The sequence below is a fragment of the Heptranchias perlo genome, chromosome 2 (assembly GCF_035084215.1).
Source record: "Heptranchias perlo isolate sHepPer1 chromosome 2, sHepPer1.hap1, whole genome shotgun sequence".
Taxonomy (NCBI): domain Eukaryota; kingdom Metazoa; phylum Chordata; class Chondrichthyes; order Hexanchiformes; family Hexanchidae; genus Heptranchias; species Heptranchias perlo.
Genome location: NC_090326.1, coordinates 54,773,875 through 54,791,649, shown reverse-complemented (window position 1 = coordinate 54,791,649; position 17,775 = coordinate 54,773,875). Strand labels below are relative to the sequence as shown.

At 42.1% G+C, this 17,775-nt stretch overlaps 1 protein-coding gene across 1 annotated transcript in view; it reads right to left on the bottom strand.

Moving 5' to 3' along the window:
- Positions 1 to 14,786, bottom strand: part of LOC137339250 (cadherin-18-like) — a 237,523-nt gene extending 222,737 nt beyond the window's left edge. The window contains exon 1 of the mRNA XM_068001882.1: positions 14,324 to 14,786. Within this exon, the coding sequence (XP_067857983.1) occupies positions 14,324 to 14,545 (222 nt within the window). The 5' untranslated portion in view covers positions 14,546 to 14,786. The remainder of the gene's footprint in view (positions 1 to 14,323) is intronic.
- Between the last annotated feature and the right edge of the window lie 2,989 nt (positions 14,787 to 17,775).

Genomic DNA, 17,775 nt, shown 5'->3' with positions numbered 1-17,775 from the left:
CATCCTACCCTGTATGTCCCTGTGTTTAATGGAATACAATTGTTACCTTGAAGGCTATTTATAATCAGCACATAGAAGGTTTTGATTACTGGAGCAAGTTCTGTATTGAAGCTATTTGCATTTGTATTTTTTGTCCATTTGCCAAAAATTATGAAATTGTGACTGTTTTAAATAACTTTTTATCCTTGAATGCAATTTTTCTATCACTTATTTAATTTAGAAAACAGTAAAAAGATATGCTTTATGTTTCTATTTCCCAGTAACATTTCTCAAAGCCAAATGCAGGATTTTGGACTGCAAGTAACACATTGCTAATTATTTTAATACGACTGTTTCTCCCATTTTCAAACCAAACTTACCTGGCAGGCCAGACACTTCAACAATACTTAAATGTACTGCCATCTCACATTGATATAGAATACCATTCACCACAGCTTACAGTGGTCTTTTATTATTTATACTTAGTCCCCTACAGACACCGAAGATGACGTTAACTGATTCATTTCTGACGCTTTAAATTTTATTCTTGTCCATCCGATTGCCTGATCCAGCTGTGTTCGCTCAGCAATATTCTTGTTTTGTTCAGAACAAAGAGCAATGAAAACTTGAATTAATAGCATGTTATCTCCTGTCTTTATCGTACTACCAACAACACTGCTTTTTAACCACACACATTATCCCCTCCATCATTGGTGACAATATACATCCCATTGGAGTTCTTAACTCTTAACACTTTCATATATTTCCTGGTCAAAGCATTGATGAACTGCCTACGGAACTTCACTGTGACTCCCAATATCTCCCCTGTGACACAAAATAACTTCATACCCTAACAGTTAGAGGAAAAATGTTGAAAAAAAAGAATGGTAAGTGAAATAGAATAAATTAAATAGTTCTTTATATTCCTTCCTTTCACAAAGAAGTTCCATATCAAAGTACAACCAATATCACTTAATTTAGCATCCAATTCAGAAATAGTGACCAAAAACCTGAACCTCAAGACAACTGGAACAATATAACTCTCCAATTTAGAAAAATAACCCAAATTACATACAAAATTAAACCACATGACAAAGGTTTGCATGGGAAACAACACCCTTCATCACTCAGGATTGTTAAAATGCAGTGTATGATTTATTAAAGAGTTATTAGACCCAACAGTTGTCTTTAAACCTAGTCAGAGTTTGAAGACAACTTGAAGGGATGAGGCAAATGCTTTATAAGATATTTTACACAGCACTAAGGACAAGAATAAGGCAGAAACTGGATTAATTTTATACATCTATAACTGATTAAAAATCTTATGTCTGCATGCACTTCCTGTCTACAAAACCTTACTTCCTGTTGTCATGTTTTTGCTGTTTTTGTGTGTCAAAATTAAAAATTCCTGTGTCCATATTAATAATGACAACTGCCTAGGTAAACCTATGATGCTGTAATTACATCCTCTCTCCAATGGTGGTGCTGTAGCATCTTACCTACCCTCTCCTCATCTTGTAATCCTGAGGAATTCCTGCGCTCCTACCAAATTTAATTCTCTGCTTCCCAAAGTGCTGTAGGTTTTCAATTAAACTATAAATAATAATATAAAACCAAAGTCCTGTATAAAAATAAGGACAGAGCAAATGGCTTTGAAATGAGGACTTAGTTTAATTATCCCCTGCTTTTCCTGAAGATTACACTTGGCCTTGACTCCCCATGTGCAACTCCACAGAAGATCAACTAGTTTCCATTGATTGTTAGTGATCCAAGAAGCTTCTTTTTTTATATATAAAATATTTTAAATGCACTTCTCCTTCAGAGTTTAACTTCAAAGTAGAAAATAAAGCAGAAATGATTGAAGTACATTATGGCTCAGGATTCTGTACGCTGTGGAAACTCCACTGTTTATTGCAAAAAGATTTCCCCAGCAATCAGAACAACGGCACGCACCCTTATTCTAAAATTGTAGTTCAAAACTTTGTACTTGGCAGCTCTGCCTTCCCCAGTTAATTCTAGCCGTAATGATCCATACAGTTCAGGAAGCACAAAACGATTTTGCTGGCACACAGAGGTGGGCTGAGCCACTCAGCTAACAGTGAACAGAAAACGTAGCTGCCTCCAGAGACACGCCAGAGGCATCTTGTTCAGTTTACTGACTTCGAGCACTGGCCCTCCTGTTAGCAGCAATGTGCTAAAACAAATGTGCTACAAGAGACTAGAAAGACTTGTGAATATTAGAAGAATGAAAAACTGTAGCTAGACATTTGAAATGAGAACTATTTACATTGCAGTATCATAGAATCAAACAGCACAGAAGGAGGACATTAAGCCTACCATGCCTGTGCCGGCTCTTTGAAAGAAGTACCAATTAGTCCCGCTCCCCTGCTTTTTCCCCATAGCCCTGTAATTTTTTCCTTTTCAATTATATATCCAATTCCCTTTTGAAAGTTACTATTGTAGTGTGGGGCACAGAAATCAATGGCTACTGTTGAATTTTTGAGCACAAGTATAGTTAGACATTTTTATTTATTTAAACTGGTTGGTGAACTAATTTACCTGCAAGAAATTAATTGTTTGCTAGCTGAGAATCAACGAGAACTATAATTTATAATAACTTATCGCAAATTTATAAACCATCAAGAAACTCCCACATTTGTTTTAAATAACAATTCAACCTGTATGGAAGTCGACAGGGGTAGATTAAATAAATATCAAGAAATTTAAAAAAAACTTTTCTTTGAATTGCACAGACCTCTCCATAGGCTTTTCATTTTGGGTGCTGGAATTCTGCATATGAGAGAGCAGAATCACGTGAGGGAAGAATTTTTCCATGCTCTAAGTGTTAACAGAATTGAAACCATGTCCTTTATAAAAGTCTACTGCACAGCAAAAATCTTCCTCTGGTTCTCCATTGGTTTTATTTAAATGCTCTTCTACAGTCAGCAAGAAGCAGTCTCGAAACAAAGTAACCATTCCGGGCACTACTTCTCCAGTAGCAAAACACTTATCAGTAGCTGACTCAGAAACTTTAAGCAACTACCAGGCAAATACTAATCAGATTTGTTTCTGTTGTTACTTCAGATTTCCAGTATCTGCGGTATTTTGCTTTGTTGCTGTCTTGTCTTCTTTGAGGAGAGGAGCTTGATATTTTTGATAATTGTGGTCAATTCCTCATCAAAGATTAAGGAAGAGTGTTGTTTAACTCTGAATATGTTGAATATTAAAATTAGCACTTTAACTGAGTAACCATTTCAACTGCAGCTGCATCCTGATGAATTCATACTATTTTGCCAATAAATGTGCTTGGATCAGGTGTTTTTACGAATTGCAAATCAAAATAATCTGGCTGCAAATCTTTTTTGTCATACTTCAATCTATCAGGTATTCAGCAAGTCAAGTTAAATAAAAACAGAAAATACTCACTGATCACCCAATGACCTCTGGTTACCGACCCACTTGCCAGTGGAAAAAGATGCTCCCTATTTGCAGTATCAAAACCCCTCATTATTTTGAATACCTCTATTAGGTCTCCCCTTAACCTCCTCCTCTCTAAGCAGAACAGTCTCAGCTTCTCCAATTTCTCCACATAATTGAAGTCCCTCAATCCTGGTATCATCCTGGTAAACATCCTCTGTACACTCTCCAAGGCCTTGACATCCTTTCTAAAGTGTGGTGATGATAAAGGTTTAGCATGAAATGTGCATTTAAATTGCATCTCTTAGTAAAACTCTTTGAGTGCATTAATCTTATTTGGTCCACTGAGATTAAATGCTTCAGTACACTGGAATTTTATGCTTTAATACGAACATACGAATTAAGAGCAGGAGTAGGCCATTCAGCCCCTCGAGCCTGCTCTGCCACTTGATAAGATCATGGCTGATCTGATTGTGACCTCAACCCTACTTTCCTAACTACCTACTATAACCTTTGACTCTCTTGTTAATCAGGAATCTATCTAACTCAGCCTTAAAAATATTCAATGACCCTGCCTCCACCGCTCTCTGGGGAAGGGAGTTCCACAGACTCACAACCCTCTGAGAAAAAAAATTCTCCTCATCTCCGTCTTAAATGGGAGACCCCTTATTTTTAAACTGTGGCCCATAGTTCTAGTCTCTCCCACAAGGGGAAACATCCCCTCAGCATCTACCCCTTCTAATCCCCTCAGGATCTTATATGTTTCAATAAGATCACCTCTCATTCTTCTAAACTCCACTGTATACAGGCCCAACTTGTCCAACCTTTCCTCATAAGATAACCCCCTCATTCCAGGAATCAGTCGAGTGAACATTCTCTGAACCGCCTCTAAAGCAATTAAGTCCTTTCTTAAATAAGGAGACCAAAACTGCACACAGTATTCCAGATGTGGTCTCACCAATGCCCTGTACAACTGTAGCAAAACATCTCTACTTTTATATTCCATTCCCCTTGCACTAAATGACAACATTCCATTTGCCTTCCTAATCACTTGCTGTACCTGCAGACTAACTTTTTGTAATTCATGTACTAGGTCACCCAGATCCCTCTGTACCTCAGAGTTCTGCAATCTCTCTCCATTTAAATAATACACTGCTTTTCTATTCCTCCTGCCAAAGTGGACAAGTTCACATTTTCCCACATTATACTCCATCTGCCAAATTTTTGCCCACTCACTTAACCTATCTATATCCCTTTGCAGACACCTTGGGCTCGATTTTAGCGTCGGGTTTCCGGCGGGTTTCCAGTGGGGGGGCCCCGAAAATCCCGATATCCAGTCACGTGACCGGATCGAGCCGAGATCCCAGCCACTTCCGGGTGCCGCGCTGACGTGCAGGGCTGCGTGCGCAGGCCCCACTGGTGGGAATCCCGCAGGCAATTAAAGCCAGCGGGGTTCCACTTGAGTGTACTTACCTTGCTTGTTGAGGTCATTAAATGAGCTGAAGCAGCTGTCAAAACAGGAAGTGTGGGATTTTAGCTTCAAGGCAGTGAGTTTCACACACTGGGGGAAACAGTCTCCCTTCAACCGGTCGTGTTCCAGCCAGCAGCCTGTGGCAGGTGCCAAGGTGCACTCCACGGGGGAGAGCCCTCACCCACGCAGGAGGCCACCGCATCACGTAGGGCAACCCCTGCCCTCCACCACCCCCCGCCAAGCCAGAGGACAGACCGACGTGAAACCGCAGCCCCAGTGCGAGGAACCACCTACCTACCCTGCATAACCCCTCAGACCAACACCTGCCAGATGAGTGGTGCGTTGACATCCTCGGAGGACGAACAGCATGACCAGCCCCAGCAGCCTCGCAGTCCACGCCGTCCACCTATGACACGTGGAGCTCCACAACAGAGTGCTGTGACACATCCACCTGTACAGCAGGAGGGAGGGCTACCGCAGAGAGAGACGCGTCGCAGAGGGCACTACCCTCCGCACAGGGTCCACAGACCGAGGCGCAGCTCCCCGGACCTCTCTGAGCAGCAGTGCACACGGAGGCGCAGATTCACTCGACATGTAGTCGTGGAGATCTGCAGGCTCTTTCATGCCGAGCTGCTCCTGGCTGGCCCCAGCACCATCTGCTTACCTGTCGCTGCCAAAGTCACCACTCCACAACTTCTCCTCCGCATCCTTCCAGGGTGCAGCCGGGTATACCGCCGATGTCTCTCAGTCGTCTGCGCGGAAGAGCCCTGCAAATACACCTGCACCTACTCTGCAGTAACACAATGGGTGGCATCAGTGGTGGGTCCTCATAGTGATACCCAGGAGCGGGCATTATTGGACACAACAGACAGGATTCGCGGAGACATGGCAGTGGTGGTGCCAATATAATGTGTGATGTTTGTTGCTCTGAAATTCAATATAGGTAACACCCATGACAAACCCTCAGACACCCTTGTGCATCCCCTTCATGCTCACGACACGTTTGCCGTACGCTGCCTACTGCACATATGCGATGCATGCCCTGTGGCTGCAGCACAGGTGGTGGCAGGTTGAGTGAGGCTGGCCGTGAGAGAGATGCACGAGAGGGTGAGTATGGGATAGAGCCATGAGATTGTATGAGGATTGGGTTGCGTGTTAGTGGCGGGTGAGTACTGGCGAGGTGAGTAGGTGCAGGTAAGATGAGGATGGGGTTTGAGTGGGTATGAGGGGTGATGTGACAGAGTAGTGTTGGCGGTGCCGAAGGAGATGTGGGGTGGGGGCAGTGTTGTGGCAGACGGAGTGTAGGGGAAAGACTACGTGTTCTCATTGTGGCTGACCTACTGAGGTCATTGGAGCGCCTCCTGCACTGTATGCAGGTGGGCGATATGTTGGTGGTGCAGGTGACCCCCTCTGCCACCTCGAGCCAGGCCTTCTTGGTGGCAGAAGCAGGCCGCTTCCTACCGCCCGCCGGGTGGAAGATCTCTGTCCTCCCCCTCCTCCTCACCTCATCTGATGATACCTGGGGTGAGGCATCATTAAACTGGGAGCAGCCTTCCCCCTGGGCTGCTCCATGCTGTAATTTGTTCCATTGGTTGCAGCATCTGTCAGTGGAGGACTGCCCCTTTAAGTAGAGAGCTTCCAGCTGACAGATCGTACTGCGCATGCGCAGCCCGCCCGACGCGCAGACCAGCAGCGCGGAGCCCGGAGGAGCAGGTAAGTGATTCCAATTAGTGCATTGCCTGCTACGATCGCGCGGGCAACCCACTAATTTCACCGGGCGCGGAGGCCACGCACCCGAAACCCAACCCGCCGGAAACCCGCCGGCCTGCTAAAATCAGGCCCCTTATGTCCTCTTCACAATTTACTTTCCTACCTACCTTTGTGACATCAACAAATTTAGCATCCATACATTCGGTCCCTTCATCCAAGTCATTGATAAAGATTGTAAATAGTTGAGGCCCAAGCACTGATCCCTGTGGCACTCCACTCGTTACATCTTGCCAACCTGAAAATGACCCATTTATGCCTACTCTCTGTTTCCTGTTAGCTAACCAATCCTTTATCCATGCTAATATGTTATCCCCTACACCATGAGCTCTTATTTTGTGTAGTAGCCTTTGATGTGGCACCTTGTCAAAAGTCTTCTGGAAATCAAAGTACACCACATCCATGTTGCTTGTCACTTCCTCAAAGAACTCTAAGAAATTTGTCAAACACGATTTCCCTTTCACAAAGCCGTGTTGACTCTGCCTGATTGTATTGAGATTTTCTAAGTGCCCTGCTATAACCTTCTTAATAATAGATTCTAGCATTGTCCCTATGACAGATGTTAAGCCAACTGGCCTGTAGTTTCCTGCTTCCTGTCTCCCTCCTTTCTTGAATAGAGGAGTTATATTCGCTATTTTCCAATCTGATGGGACCCTTCCAGAATCTAGGGAATTTTGGAAAATTAATACCAATGCATCTACTATCTCTGCAGCCACTTCTTTTAAGACCCTAGGATGAAGTCCGTCAGAACCTGGTGACTTGTCAGCTTTTAGTTCTAATATTTTTTTCAGAATCCTTTCCCCGGTGATTATAAATGTTTTAAGTTCCTCCCTCCTTTTCACCTCTTGATTCACAATTATTTCTGGCATGTTATTTGTATCCTCTACAGTGAAGACAGATGCAAAATATCTGTTCAATTCATCTGCCATTTCTTTATTCTCAATTATTAATTTCCCAGACTCACTCTCTAGAGGACCAACACTCACTTTACTTAATCTTTTCCTTTTTACATACCTGTCGAAACTCTTATCCTTTTTAAATATCTGTCGAAACTCTTACTATCTATTTTTATATTTCCAGCTCGCTTTTTCTCGTACTCTAATTTCTCCCTCCTTATTATTCTTTTAGTCATTCTTTGCTGTTTTTATATTCTGTCCAATCTTCTGATCTGCTACTAATCTTCACAGAATTGTACGCTTTTTCTTTCAATTTGATACTATCTTTAACTTCCTTAGTTAGCCACGGATGGTATGTCCTTCCCCGAGAGTCTTTCTTTCTCACTGGAATGTATCTTTGCTGAGTGTTATGAAATATCTCATTAAATGTCTGCCACTGCATCTCTACTGACCTATCCCTTAACCTAATTTCCCAGTTCACTTTAGCCAGCTCTGTCTTCATGCCCTCATAATTGCCCCTATTTAAGTTTAGGATTACTGTTACCTAGAGGCTCCTTTACAATGAGGTCATTAATTAAGAACATAAGAACATAAGAACATAAGAAATTGGAGCAGGAGTAGGCCAATCGGCCCCTCGAGCCTGCTCCGCCATTCAATAAGATCATGGCTGATCTGATCCCAACCACAAATCTAAAGAACACAAGAAGTCGGAGCAGGACCCGGCCACATAGCCCCTGGGCCCTCTCCGCCACCCACAGGGCATTGACCGATCCGAACTCAGCTTCATGTCCAATTTCCTGCCCGCTCCCCATAACCCCTAATTCCCTTTACTTCTAGGAAACTGTCTATTTCTGTTTTAAATTTATCTAATGATGTAGCTTCCACAGCTTCCTGGGGCAGCAAATTCCACAGACCTACCACCCTCTGAGTGAAGAAGTTTCTCCTCATCTCAGTTTTGAAAGAGCAGCCCCTTATTCTAAGATTATGCCCCCTAGTTCTAGTTTCACCCATCTTTGGGAACATCCTTACTGCATCCACCCGATCAAGACCCTTCACAATCTTATATGTTTCAATAAGATCGCCTCTCATTCTTCTGAACTCCAATGAGTAGAGTCCCAATCTACTCAACCTCTCCTCATATGTCCGCCCCCTCATCCCCGGGATTAACCGAGTGAACCTTCTTTGTACTGCCTCGAGAGCAAGTATGTCTTTTCTTAAGTATGGAGACCAAAACTGTATGCAGTATTCCAGGTGCGGTCTCACCAATACCTTATATAACTGCAGCAATACCTCCTTGTTTTTATATTCTATCCCCCTAGCAATAAAAGCCAACATTCCGTTGGCCTTCTTGATCACCTGCTGCACCTGCATACCAACTTTTTGATTTTCTTGCACTAGGACCCCCAGATCCCTTTGTACTGCAGTACTTTCCAGTCTCTCGCCATTAAGAAAATAACTTGCTCTCTGATTTTTCCTGCCAAAGTGCATAACCTCACATTTTCCAATATTATATTGCATCTGCCAAATCTCCGCCCACTCACCCAGCCTGTCTATATCCCCTTGCAGGTTTTTTATGTCCTCCTCACTCTCTACTTTCCCTCCCATCTTTGTAGCATCTGCAAATTTTGATATGTTGCACTCGGTCCCCTCCTCCAAATCGTTAATATAGATTGTAAAGAGTTGGGGACCCAGCACCGACCCCTGTGGAACACCACTGGTTACTGGTTGCCAGTCCGAAAATGAACCATTTATCCCAACTCTCTGCTTCCTGTTTGATAACCAATCCTCCACCCATGCCAGAATATTACCCCCAATCCCGTGATTTTTTATCTTAAGTAATAATCTTTTATGTGGCACCTTGTCGAATGCCTTCTGGAAGTCTAAATACACTACGTCCACTGGTTCCCCTTTATCCACCCTATACGTTATATCCTCGAAGAACTCAAGCAAATTTGTCAGACATGACTTCCCCTTCATAAAGCCATGCTGACTTTGTCCTATTAAATTATGCTTATCTAAATGTTCCGTTACTGTCTCCTTAATAATAGACTCCAAAATTTTACCCACCACAGATGTTAAGCTAACTGGCCTATAATTTCCAGCCTTCTGCCTACTACCCTTTTTAAATAACGGTGTTACATTAGCAGTTTTCCAATCTGCCGGGACCTCTCCTGAGTCCAGGGAATTTTGGAAAACTATCACCAAAGCATCCACAATCCCTACTGCCACTTCCCTCAAGACCCTAGGATGGAAGCCATCAGGTCCAGGGGATTTATCCGCCTTGAGTCCCATTATTTTACTGAGTACCTTCTCTTGAGTGATTTTAATCGTATTTAGCTCCTCCCCCCCGAGAGTCCCCTGTTTGTCCAGTGTTGGGATATTCTTAGTGTCCTCTACTGTAAAGACTGAAACAAAATATTTGTTCAGCATTTTTGCCATCTCCATGTTTCCCACCATTAATTTCCCGGTCTCATCCTCTAAGGGACCTATGTTTGCCTTAGCCACCCTTTTTCTTTTTATATAACTATAGAAACTCTTGCTATCTGTTTTTATATTTTTTGCTAATTTCTTTTCATAATCTAACTTCCCTTTCTTAATCAATCCTTTAGTTACTTTTTGCTGTCTTTTGAAGAATTCCCAATCTTCTATCCTCCCACTAAGTTTGGCTACCTTATATGTCCTTGTTTTTAGTCGGATACTATCCTTGATTTCTTTACTTAGCCACGGGTGGCTGTCATTTCTTTTACACCCTTTTTTCCTCAGTGGAATATATTTATTTTGAAAGTTGTAAAATAACTCCCTAAATGAACACCACTGCTCATGTACCGTCTTACCCTTTAATCTATTTTCCCAGTCCACTTTAATCAATTCCGCTCTCATACCATCATAGTCTCCTTTATTCAAGCTCAGTACGCTTGTTTGAGAATCAACCTTCTCACCCTCTAATTGGATATGGAATTCAACCATGTTGTGGTCGCTCGTTCCAAGGGGATCCTTAACTAGGACATTATTAATTAATCCTGACTCATTACACAGGACCAGGTCCAAGGTTGCCTGCCCCCTTGTAGGATCAGTTACATACTGCTCAAGAAATCCATCCCTGATGCACTCAATGAACTCGTCCTCAAGGCTGCTCTGCCCAATTTGATTTGTCCAGTTAATATGATAATTAAAATCCCCCATAATTATGGCTGTTCCCTTATTACATGCCCCGACTATCTCCTGATTAATACTTCTTCCAGCAGAGTTGCAACTATTAGGAGGCCTATATACTACGCCCACTAATGTTTTTTTTCCCTTATTATTCCTTATCTCCACCCAAACTGTTTCATTATCTTGATGCTTTGTCCCAATATCATTTCTCTGTATTACAGTGATTCCTTCCTTTATTAACATAGCCACCCCACCTCCCCTTCCTTCCTGCCTGTCCTTCCTGATTGTTAAATACCCTGGCATATTTAATTCCCAGTCGTTGTCACCCTGCAGCCATGTTTCTGTAATGGCCACAAGATCATACCCATACGTAGTTATTTGTGCCGTTAACTCGTCCATTTTATTACGAATGCTACGTGCATTCAGATAAAGAACTTTCAAATCTGTTTTGTGACGCTTAGTTCCTGCTTTTTCCTTTTTTAACACTTTACCTATTACTCCATACCTTCTGTCCCTTCCTGTTACGCTTTCCTCTCTCTCCCTGCTCATTACACAGTGCCAGATCTAGAATAGCCTGCTCTCTGGTTGGCTCTAGAACATGTTGCTCCAAGAAATTGTCCCAAAAAGCAGTCTATGAATTCATCCTCCAGGCTACCTTTGCCAATCAGATTCTTCCAATCTATATGTATATTAAAATCACCCATGATTATCGCTGTTCCTTTCTCACAAGCCCCCATTATTTCTTCCTGTATACCCTGTCCTACAGTGTGGTTACTTTTAGGGGGCCTATAAACTACTCCCACAAGTGACTTCATGCCTTTACTATTTCTTATCTCTACCCAAGCTGATTCTACATCATGGTCTTTAGAACTAAGGTCATTTCTCTCTATTATACTCATGTCATCCTTAATTAACAGAGCTACCCTTTCACCTTTTCCTAGCTTCCTGTCCTTCTAAAATGAATATTCAGGTTACAGCCTTTGTCATCTTGCAACCATGTCTCTGTAATGGCTATCAGATAGTAAATATATATTTCTATTTGAGCTGTCCATTCATCCATTTTTTTACAAATGCTACGCACAGAGAGATGCAAAGCCTTTAGTACTATCTTCTGACTATTTTTGCAACCTCTAGCCTTACCTGCTGGCGCACTCTTAAGTTTGCATGCTCTTTCCCTTCCTACCACTCTCTGATTATCATTTCCCTTATTGCTATCTTGCTCCCTTGCACTGTCTTCTTTCTTAAATTTATCACATCTTCCCTTACTTGATCCCTCGCCCCCACTATTTAGTTTAAAGCCCTCTCTACCGCCCTAGTTAATCAAATAGGAATTTACCTGGAATTTGCTGCATTTGTTGTTGACTATTGTGTACATGGCTCGATACATGTGCAAACATCTCCAACATTGCTGTCAACAAAAATGGAAAGCAGTGTATTCTTTATAATCAGTAGCTGAATCTTGATCACTAAGTAGCTCAAAGTCAGCTCAAATTGTCCAAGTCTTTAGCTGTGGAGAGATACAATAATCATACATTTCTCACAGCTATGAAGTGTTTTAGCAAGGAAATGCTAGTTCCAAATTCCCCCCAGTGAATGGCAATCTAATTTGTATACTAAAACACTCAATTGTCTATTTAGCAATTTCTAAGTAAAATCCACTAAACTATGCCAATAGATTAAGCCAAGTGCACAGCAGGAAATATTTCCTAGGAACACAAGTACGCATCAACTTAAGGAGAGCACTGGGAAAACATTTTTTTTGAGGTCAAGGTATGCATGAAATTAAACTACAGCAGAATGAGAAAATCCCAATGGTCCCACTGCTACAGATGAAGTGCTTTAAAGACTCTTTCATTGGTCTGTGGAAGATGGTTGGAGATGGACCCTATAAAATGGCAAACTAATTATGCAGAATCCAATTACACTATTCAGCAAACATCAATTATAGTTTATGTTTGTGTAAATACCATGATAATCAGATAATTTTATTCCCCTTTACTGTGATAATTGTAAACAATTTTGATGATCAGAACAAATCAATAATGGGAGGAAGAAATGTTAGGAATCCTGGATTACGGTCTTGTTAACTAAACAAATAAATTCAGAGGGCAGAATTGGAAACAGTGATGGTATTCCACAATATCATACTTCATATAACATATCAGAAAGATAATTTTCATGTCATTCATATCAGCAATGCTGTAGCTTTTATCATGTCATCCAATATAATTCAGATTCTATCTTATCAGAATTGAAAATACAAACAAATCAAAAGTACCTCCCCATCAAAAGAAACAGATCATAATAAAAATAAATTAAAATTAATATTCACCATTCACTACATACTATAAATTATAACTAATATCTGAAAATGAATTTAAGGCACTAAAAATGATCTGAGCACCCCATATTGGATTATAGTATTGTCTTGTCATTCAGTTACAGATGTCCATTATTCTCAAAATATAGTTTTCTGCATCAATTACCACAACACCAACATATCATATTGCTATATTACTGGGTGTAGTTACTCTGTTGATAAATGCTTGTTCAATGGCAAATATTAGGCATTATTATAATGATGAATATTAACCCGGTTTTCCCAGCTGTAGCACTGGATCACTATTACTGCGCAATTAACCAATAGTGAGAAGTCATGCATTCAACATGTTCAATGAACAAAACTAAGATTACATCTGGCCTTGAACTATGATCACAACATAAAAGATCAGTTTCTTCCTCTCCCAAGCACAGTATTTAGCTGCAAAACAAATTAAACTTCTTGTGCCAAGAAGTTTATGTCTGTAACTTGGCATTAGAAAGTTTTAACATGCAGCCAAAAAGCTAGATGATCACTTAATATAGAACAACCACATAGAAGTTGCTTTGGGCATAGAATAATGTAACTGCATTATACAGGTCAGCCATAGAATCCCTTTTCTCTGAGAGATTATAGAATCGTACAGCACAGAAGGAGGCCATTCAGCCCATTTTGCCTATCCCAGCTGTTTGAAAGAGCTATCCAATTAGTCCCACTGTTCTGCTCTTTCCCCATAGCCCTGCATTTTTTTCCTTTTTATGTCTATATCCAATTCTCTTTTGGAAGTTACTATTGAATCTGCTTCTACCATCCTTTCAGGCAGTGCATTCCTGATCATAACAACTCGCTACCCAAAAAAAATTCTCTCCATCTCTCCTCTGGTTCTTTTGAAAATTATCTTAAATCTGTGGCCTCTGGTTACTGACCCTCTTGCCAGTGGAAACAGTATCTTCTTATTTACTCTATCAAAACCCTTCAGATATCACACAAACATGGAGCAAGTGCGTTGAGGTACACAGGGACATGTCAGAGCTTTTCCACTCCTTAATGCATGATCCTGAACCCTGGTTCGTCAAAGCTTAAGAACTCTGCATTTGAACATCTAAGTAGGCAGTTATAGTCTGATGCATTATTTGGTCCTTTGCTTCTAGAGGGGGGGGGGGGGTAAGAAAAGGAATGTGGGATGGATGTTCTCCAGAACTGGATAATCTGAGGATTTATTAACTGTGTTTGAATTCTCACCATGATGTGATTTCAAAGAAAAAATATCAGAAAGCGATTGTTCTCTCACTGTGATATTATAAGCACTAAAAACTTTACCTTGCCCACGTACTGAGCTTCTGGTCCTATGTGTTCTTCTAAAACAAAGAATTGGTTCCAGACCCAGCCACGCTTGGGACGATGATGTACTTGTTTCTCTCCCTCTAAGTGCTTGCTTTGATTTTTTGCCACCTTAATAGAGTTCTGGAGAGACGTTGTGAAACAAACGAAACACAGGCAGAGCAGCACAGGACACAAGGAAAGAGTGGATGGAATTTTCATTGTGAGACCAAGTCTAGTTTGATCAAAATTCCTTTGCTGTTTTCAAATGTTTTCCTAAGTGCAACTCTGGCACCGATAAATCCAATATCAGAAGGCAACCCGAGGAGATCTTAATACTTCCATGGTTTGACCACCCGCTGGGTAGAATGTCAGCATTTATTCACATCATGGAAAAAAAAATCCAATAAGCAGGATGTTGATGTTCTGTAGATCTTATCAAATCTTCCTGTGATTTAACATGTTGGACCTATTGAGAAGATAAGCAGAAATAATATTTAATCATTATAATCAGAAAAGCGAAAACCTTCCATTGACTCATTCACCTGAGGCATTTGAAAAGCATCCATGCGCTTACTGTTATCTGACACTCAAGAACAGATTGCAAGGTTCTTTCATGAAGCACAATGGCCAGAAACATCAATAAGAACTAGATTCTAGCAAATTTAGTGAGACGCAAGTTGAGCCATGTTTCGGAATGTTTGTATTTTATTTTTAATCCGTTAAGCTGTCAGTATTGTGGTTTGGTAAGAATGTTCCACAGTGTCCACTCTGGACAGTTAAGGCTTGAATTGTTCTCAGCAACTATTACATATTATTACAGATTTTACTGAAGAAAATGTATTTTAAAACAGTATCATGTGCAGAGAATGCTACAATTAAATAATATGGTGAGATACAACCTAACACTGAACAAAATGCAAACATTAAGGAATCAAATGGTAAATCTGACCAACACCCCATCACCATTTATGGTGCGTCAACTGGAAATTTCAGAAATAGATATAGAAATGAAAACAAATGTGGTACACATGTATGTCTGTGTATTAGAAAAATACTTTTAATTTATAGAACAGTTTAAATGAACAGCTAAGTCTCTAGGAGATAAATGAGCAGTTGACAAGTTAGTATGTGCACTATAGAATAGAAATACATTCCACTGAGCTACTGGTTTGCTCAAAAATAATTTTTACTTTATACACATAACAGACTGGCTGACATTTAACTTAATGGAAGGCTTTTAAAAAATGGTATTCTGAGGAAGATTTACAATCAGTTGATAAACATTGAAGTAAAACGTCAAGTTCTAAAAAAAAATTGTTCTCAGGATTTGGGCGATGTTGGCAAGGCCACATTTATTGCCCATCCCGAGTTGCCCTGAGAAGATGATGGTAGGGCTTCTTCTAGTGAGTGGTTTGCTAGGCTAATTCAGAGGGCCTTAAGAGTTAACCGCAATGTGTGAAACTGGAGCCACATGTAGGTCAACATACTCCTGCTCCTCTCAGCCCCACAAAAATAAATTGAAACTCATCTGCTGGGCTCCTCTTTGGCTGGATTGCCAGCTGATACTGAACAGAGCATGCAGAGCACTTGGAACGACCCATAGTCTCCTAAAATGGCAATCGGGGTCCTATGTACGTCATAGGGTCCCGATTGGTATAATGAAAGTGCCTACCACTTGACTCAGGCAGGCGCTCTGGCTGTCCAAGATAGGTCCTTCCAAAGTTGCCGTTAGATGTATCGGGAGCAGGAACGGGGCGGTAAGCTTTTCCCTACCATTGTAGGGATGCTCACGTCCAGTTTCTGTCCAGTGGCACCAGTGAAAATCTACCCCTTGTTTTCATAACTTTAATGTTTATTATATCTCTACTGTCTAAACCACATTTTAGAAATTGGCCATTATAACTTTTAAAAAAGGTATAATGGCACAACTATAACCAATTTACCGGGTCAGAGACCCGCACCCGATCTGCATTCGAGATACTGCTAAAGCGGTCAGGGCCTTTTTTTTTTAAAAGACGCCTTATTGGCCGTCTGGAATGAACGCAGGCAACACTGAACTGAAGCTCCTGCACCCAATTCAGACTCGGATTGTTAAATTTGATACAAGCTACAATTGGTATTTCGAGGCGTTGAGCAGCCTAAGCAGCAGTTTTTAAAGGGACCTCAGGAGGATGATAGCAAAACCCCCCAAAACTTACAGGAATGTGAGCCCCAATATTTACGGGGAGGCAGGGAGGGAGCAGGGGCGTCGTCAGCGGCGGAGGGGGGAGGAGATCGGAGCGCGGGAGAGGGAGATTGGAGCGCTGGGGAGGGAGATCGGAGCGCTGGGGAGGGAGATCAGACCGTGGTGGGGAGATCGGATCGCGGGGGAGAGAGATAGGTTCGCGGGGGGAGAGATGTGATCACGGGGGGGAAGAGATCGGATCGCTGGGGAGAGATCGGATCGCGGGGGGAGAGATCGGATCGCGGGGGGAGAGATCGGATCGCGGGGGGAGAGATCGGATCGCGGGGGGAGAGATCGGATCGCGGGGGGAGAGATCGGATCGCGGGGGGAGAGATCGGATCGCGGGGGGAGAGATCGGATCGCGGGGGGAGAGATCGGATCGCGGGGGGAGAGATCGGATCGCGGGGGGAGAGATCGGATCGCGGGGGGAGAGATCAGATTGTGGGGGAGACATTGCTAGGGGGCTTCAGCCGACCGCAGCAGATTTACTTGCGGGGGGAGTAGGGGGGAAGCACTCCTCCTCCTCCTGGTCCACAAGCAATGCTGGATAAACACTTACCTGCTGGGTCTGGCAGTTTTCACCTCCCTTTAGCTGCCAGGTGAGTCGGGAAACTCATGCTGGAGGAGTTAATTCCAAATTGGTGCTGGGTCCCCAACTCTTTCCAATCTATATTAACGATTTGGAGGAGGGGACCAAGTGTAACATATCAAAGTTTGCAGATGATACAAAGATGGGAGGGAAAGTAGAGAGTGAGGAGGACATAAAAAACCTTCAAGGGGATATAGACAGGCTGGGTGAGTGGGTGCAGATTTGGCAGATGCAATACAATATTGGAAAATGTGAGGTTATGCACTTTGGCAGGAAAAATCAGAGAGCAAGTTATTATCTTAATGGCGAGAAACTGGAAAGTATTGCAGTACAAAGGGATCTGGGGGTCCTAGTGCAAGAAAATCAAAAAGTTAGTATGCAGGTGCAGCAGGTGATCAAGAAGGCCAACGGAATGTTGACGTTTATTGCTAAGGGGATAGAATATAAAAACAGGGAGGTATTGCTGCAGTTATATAAGGTATTGGTGAGACCGCACCTGGAATACTGCATACAGTTTTGGTGTCCATACTTAAGAAAAGACATACTTGCTCTCGAGGCAGTACAAAGAAGGTTCACTCGGTTAATCCCGGGGATGAGGGAGTGGACATATGAGGAGAGGTTGAGTAGATTGGGACT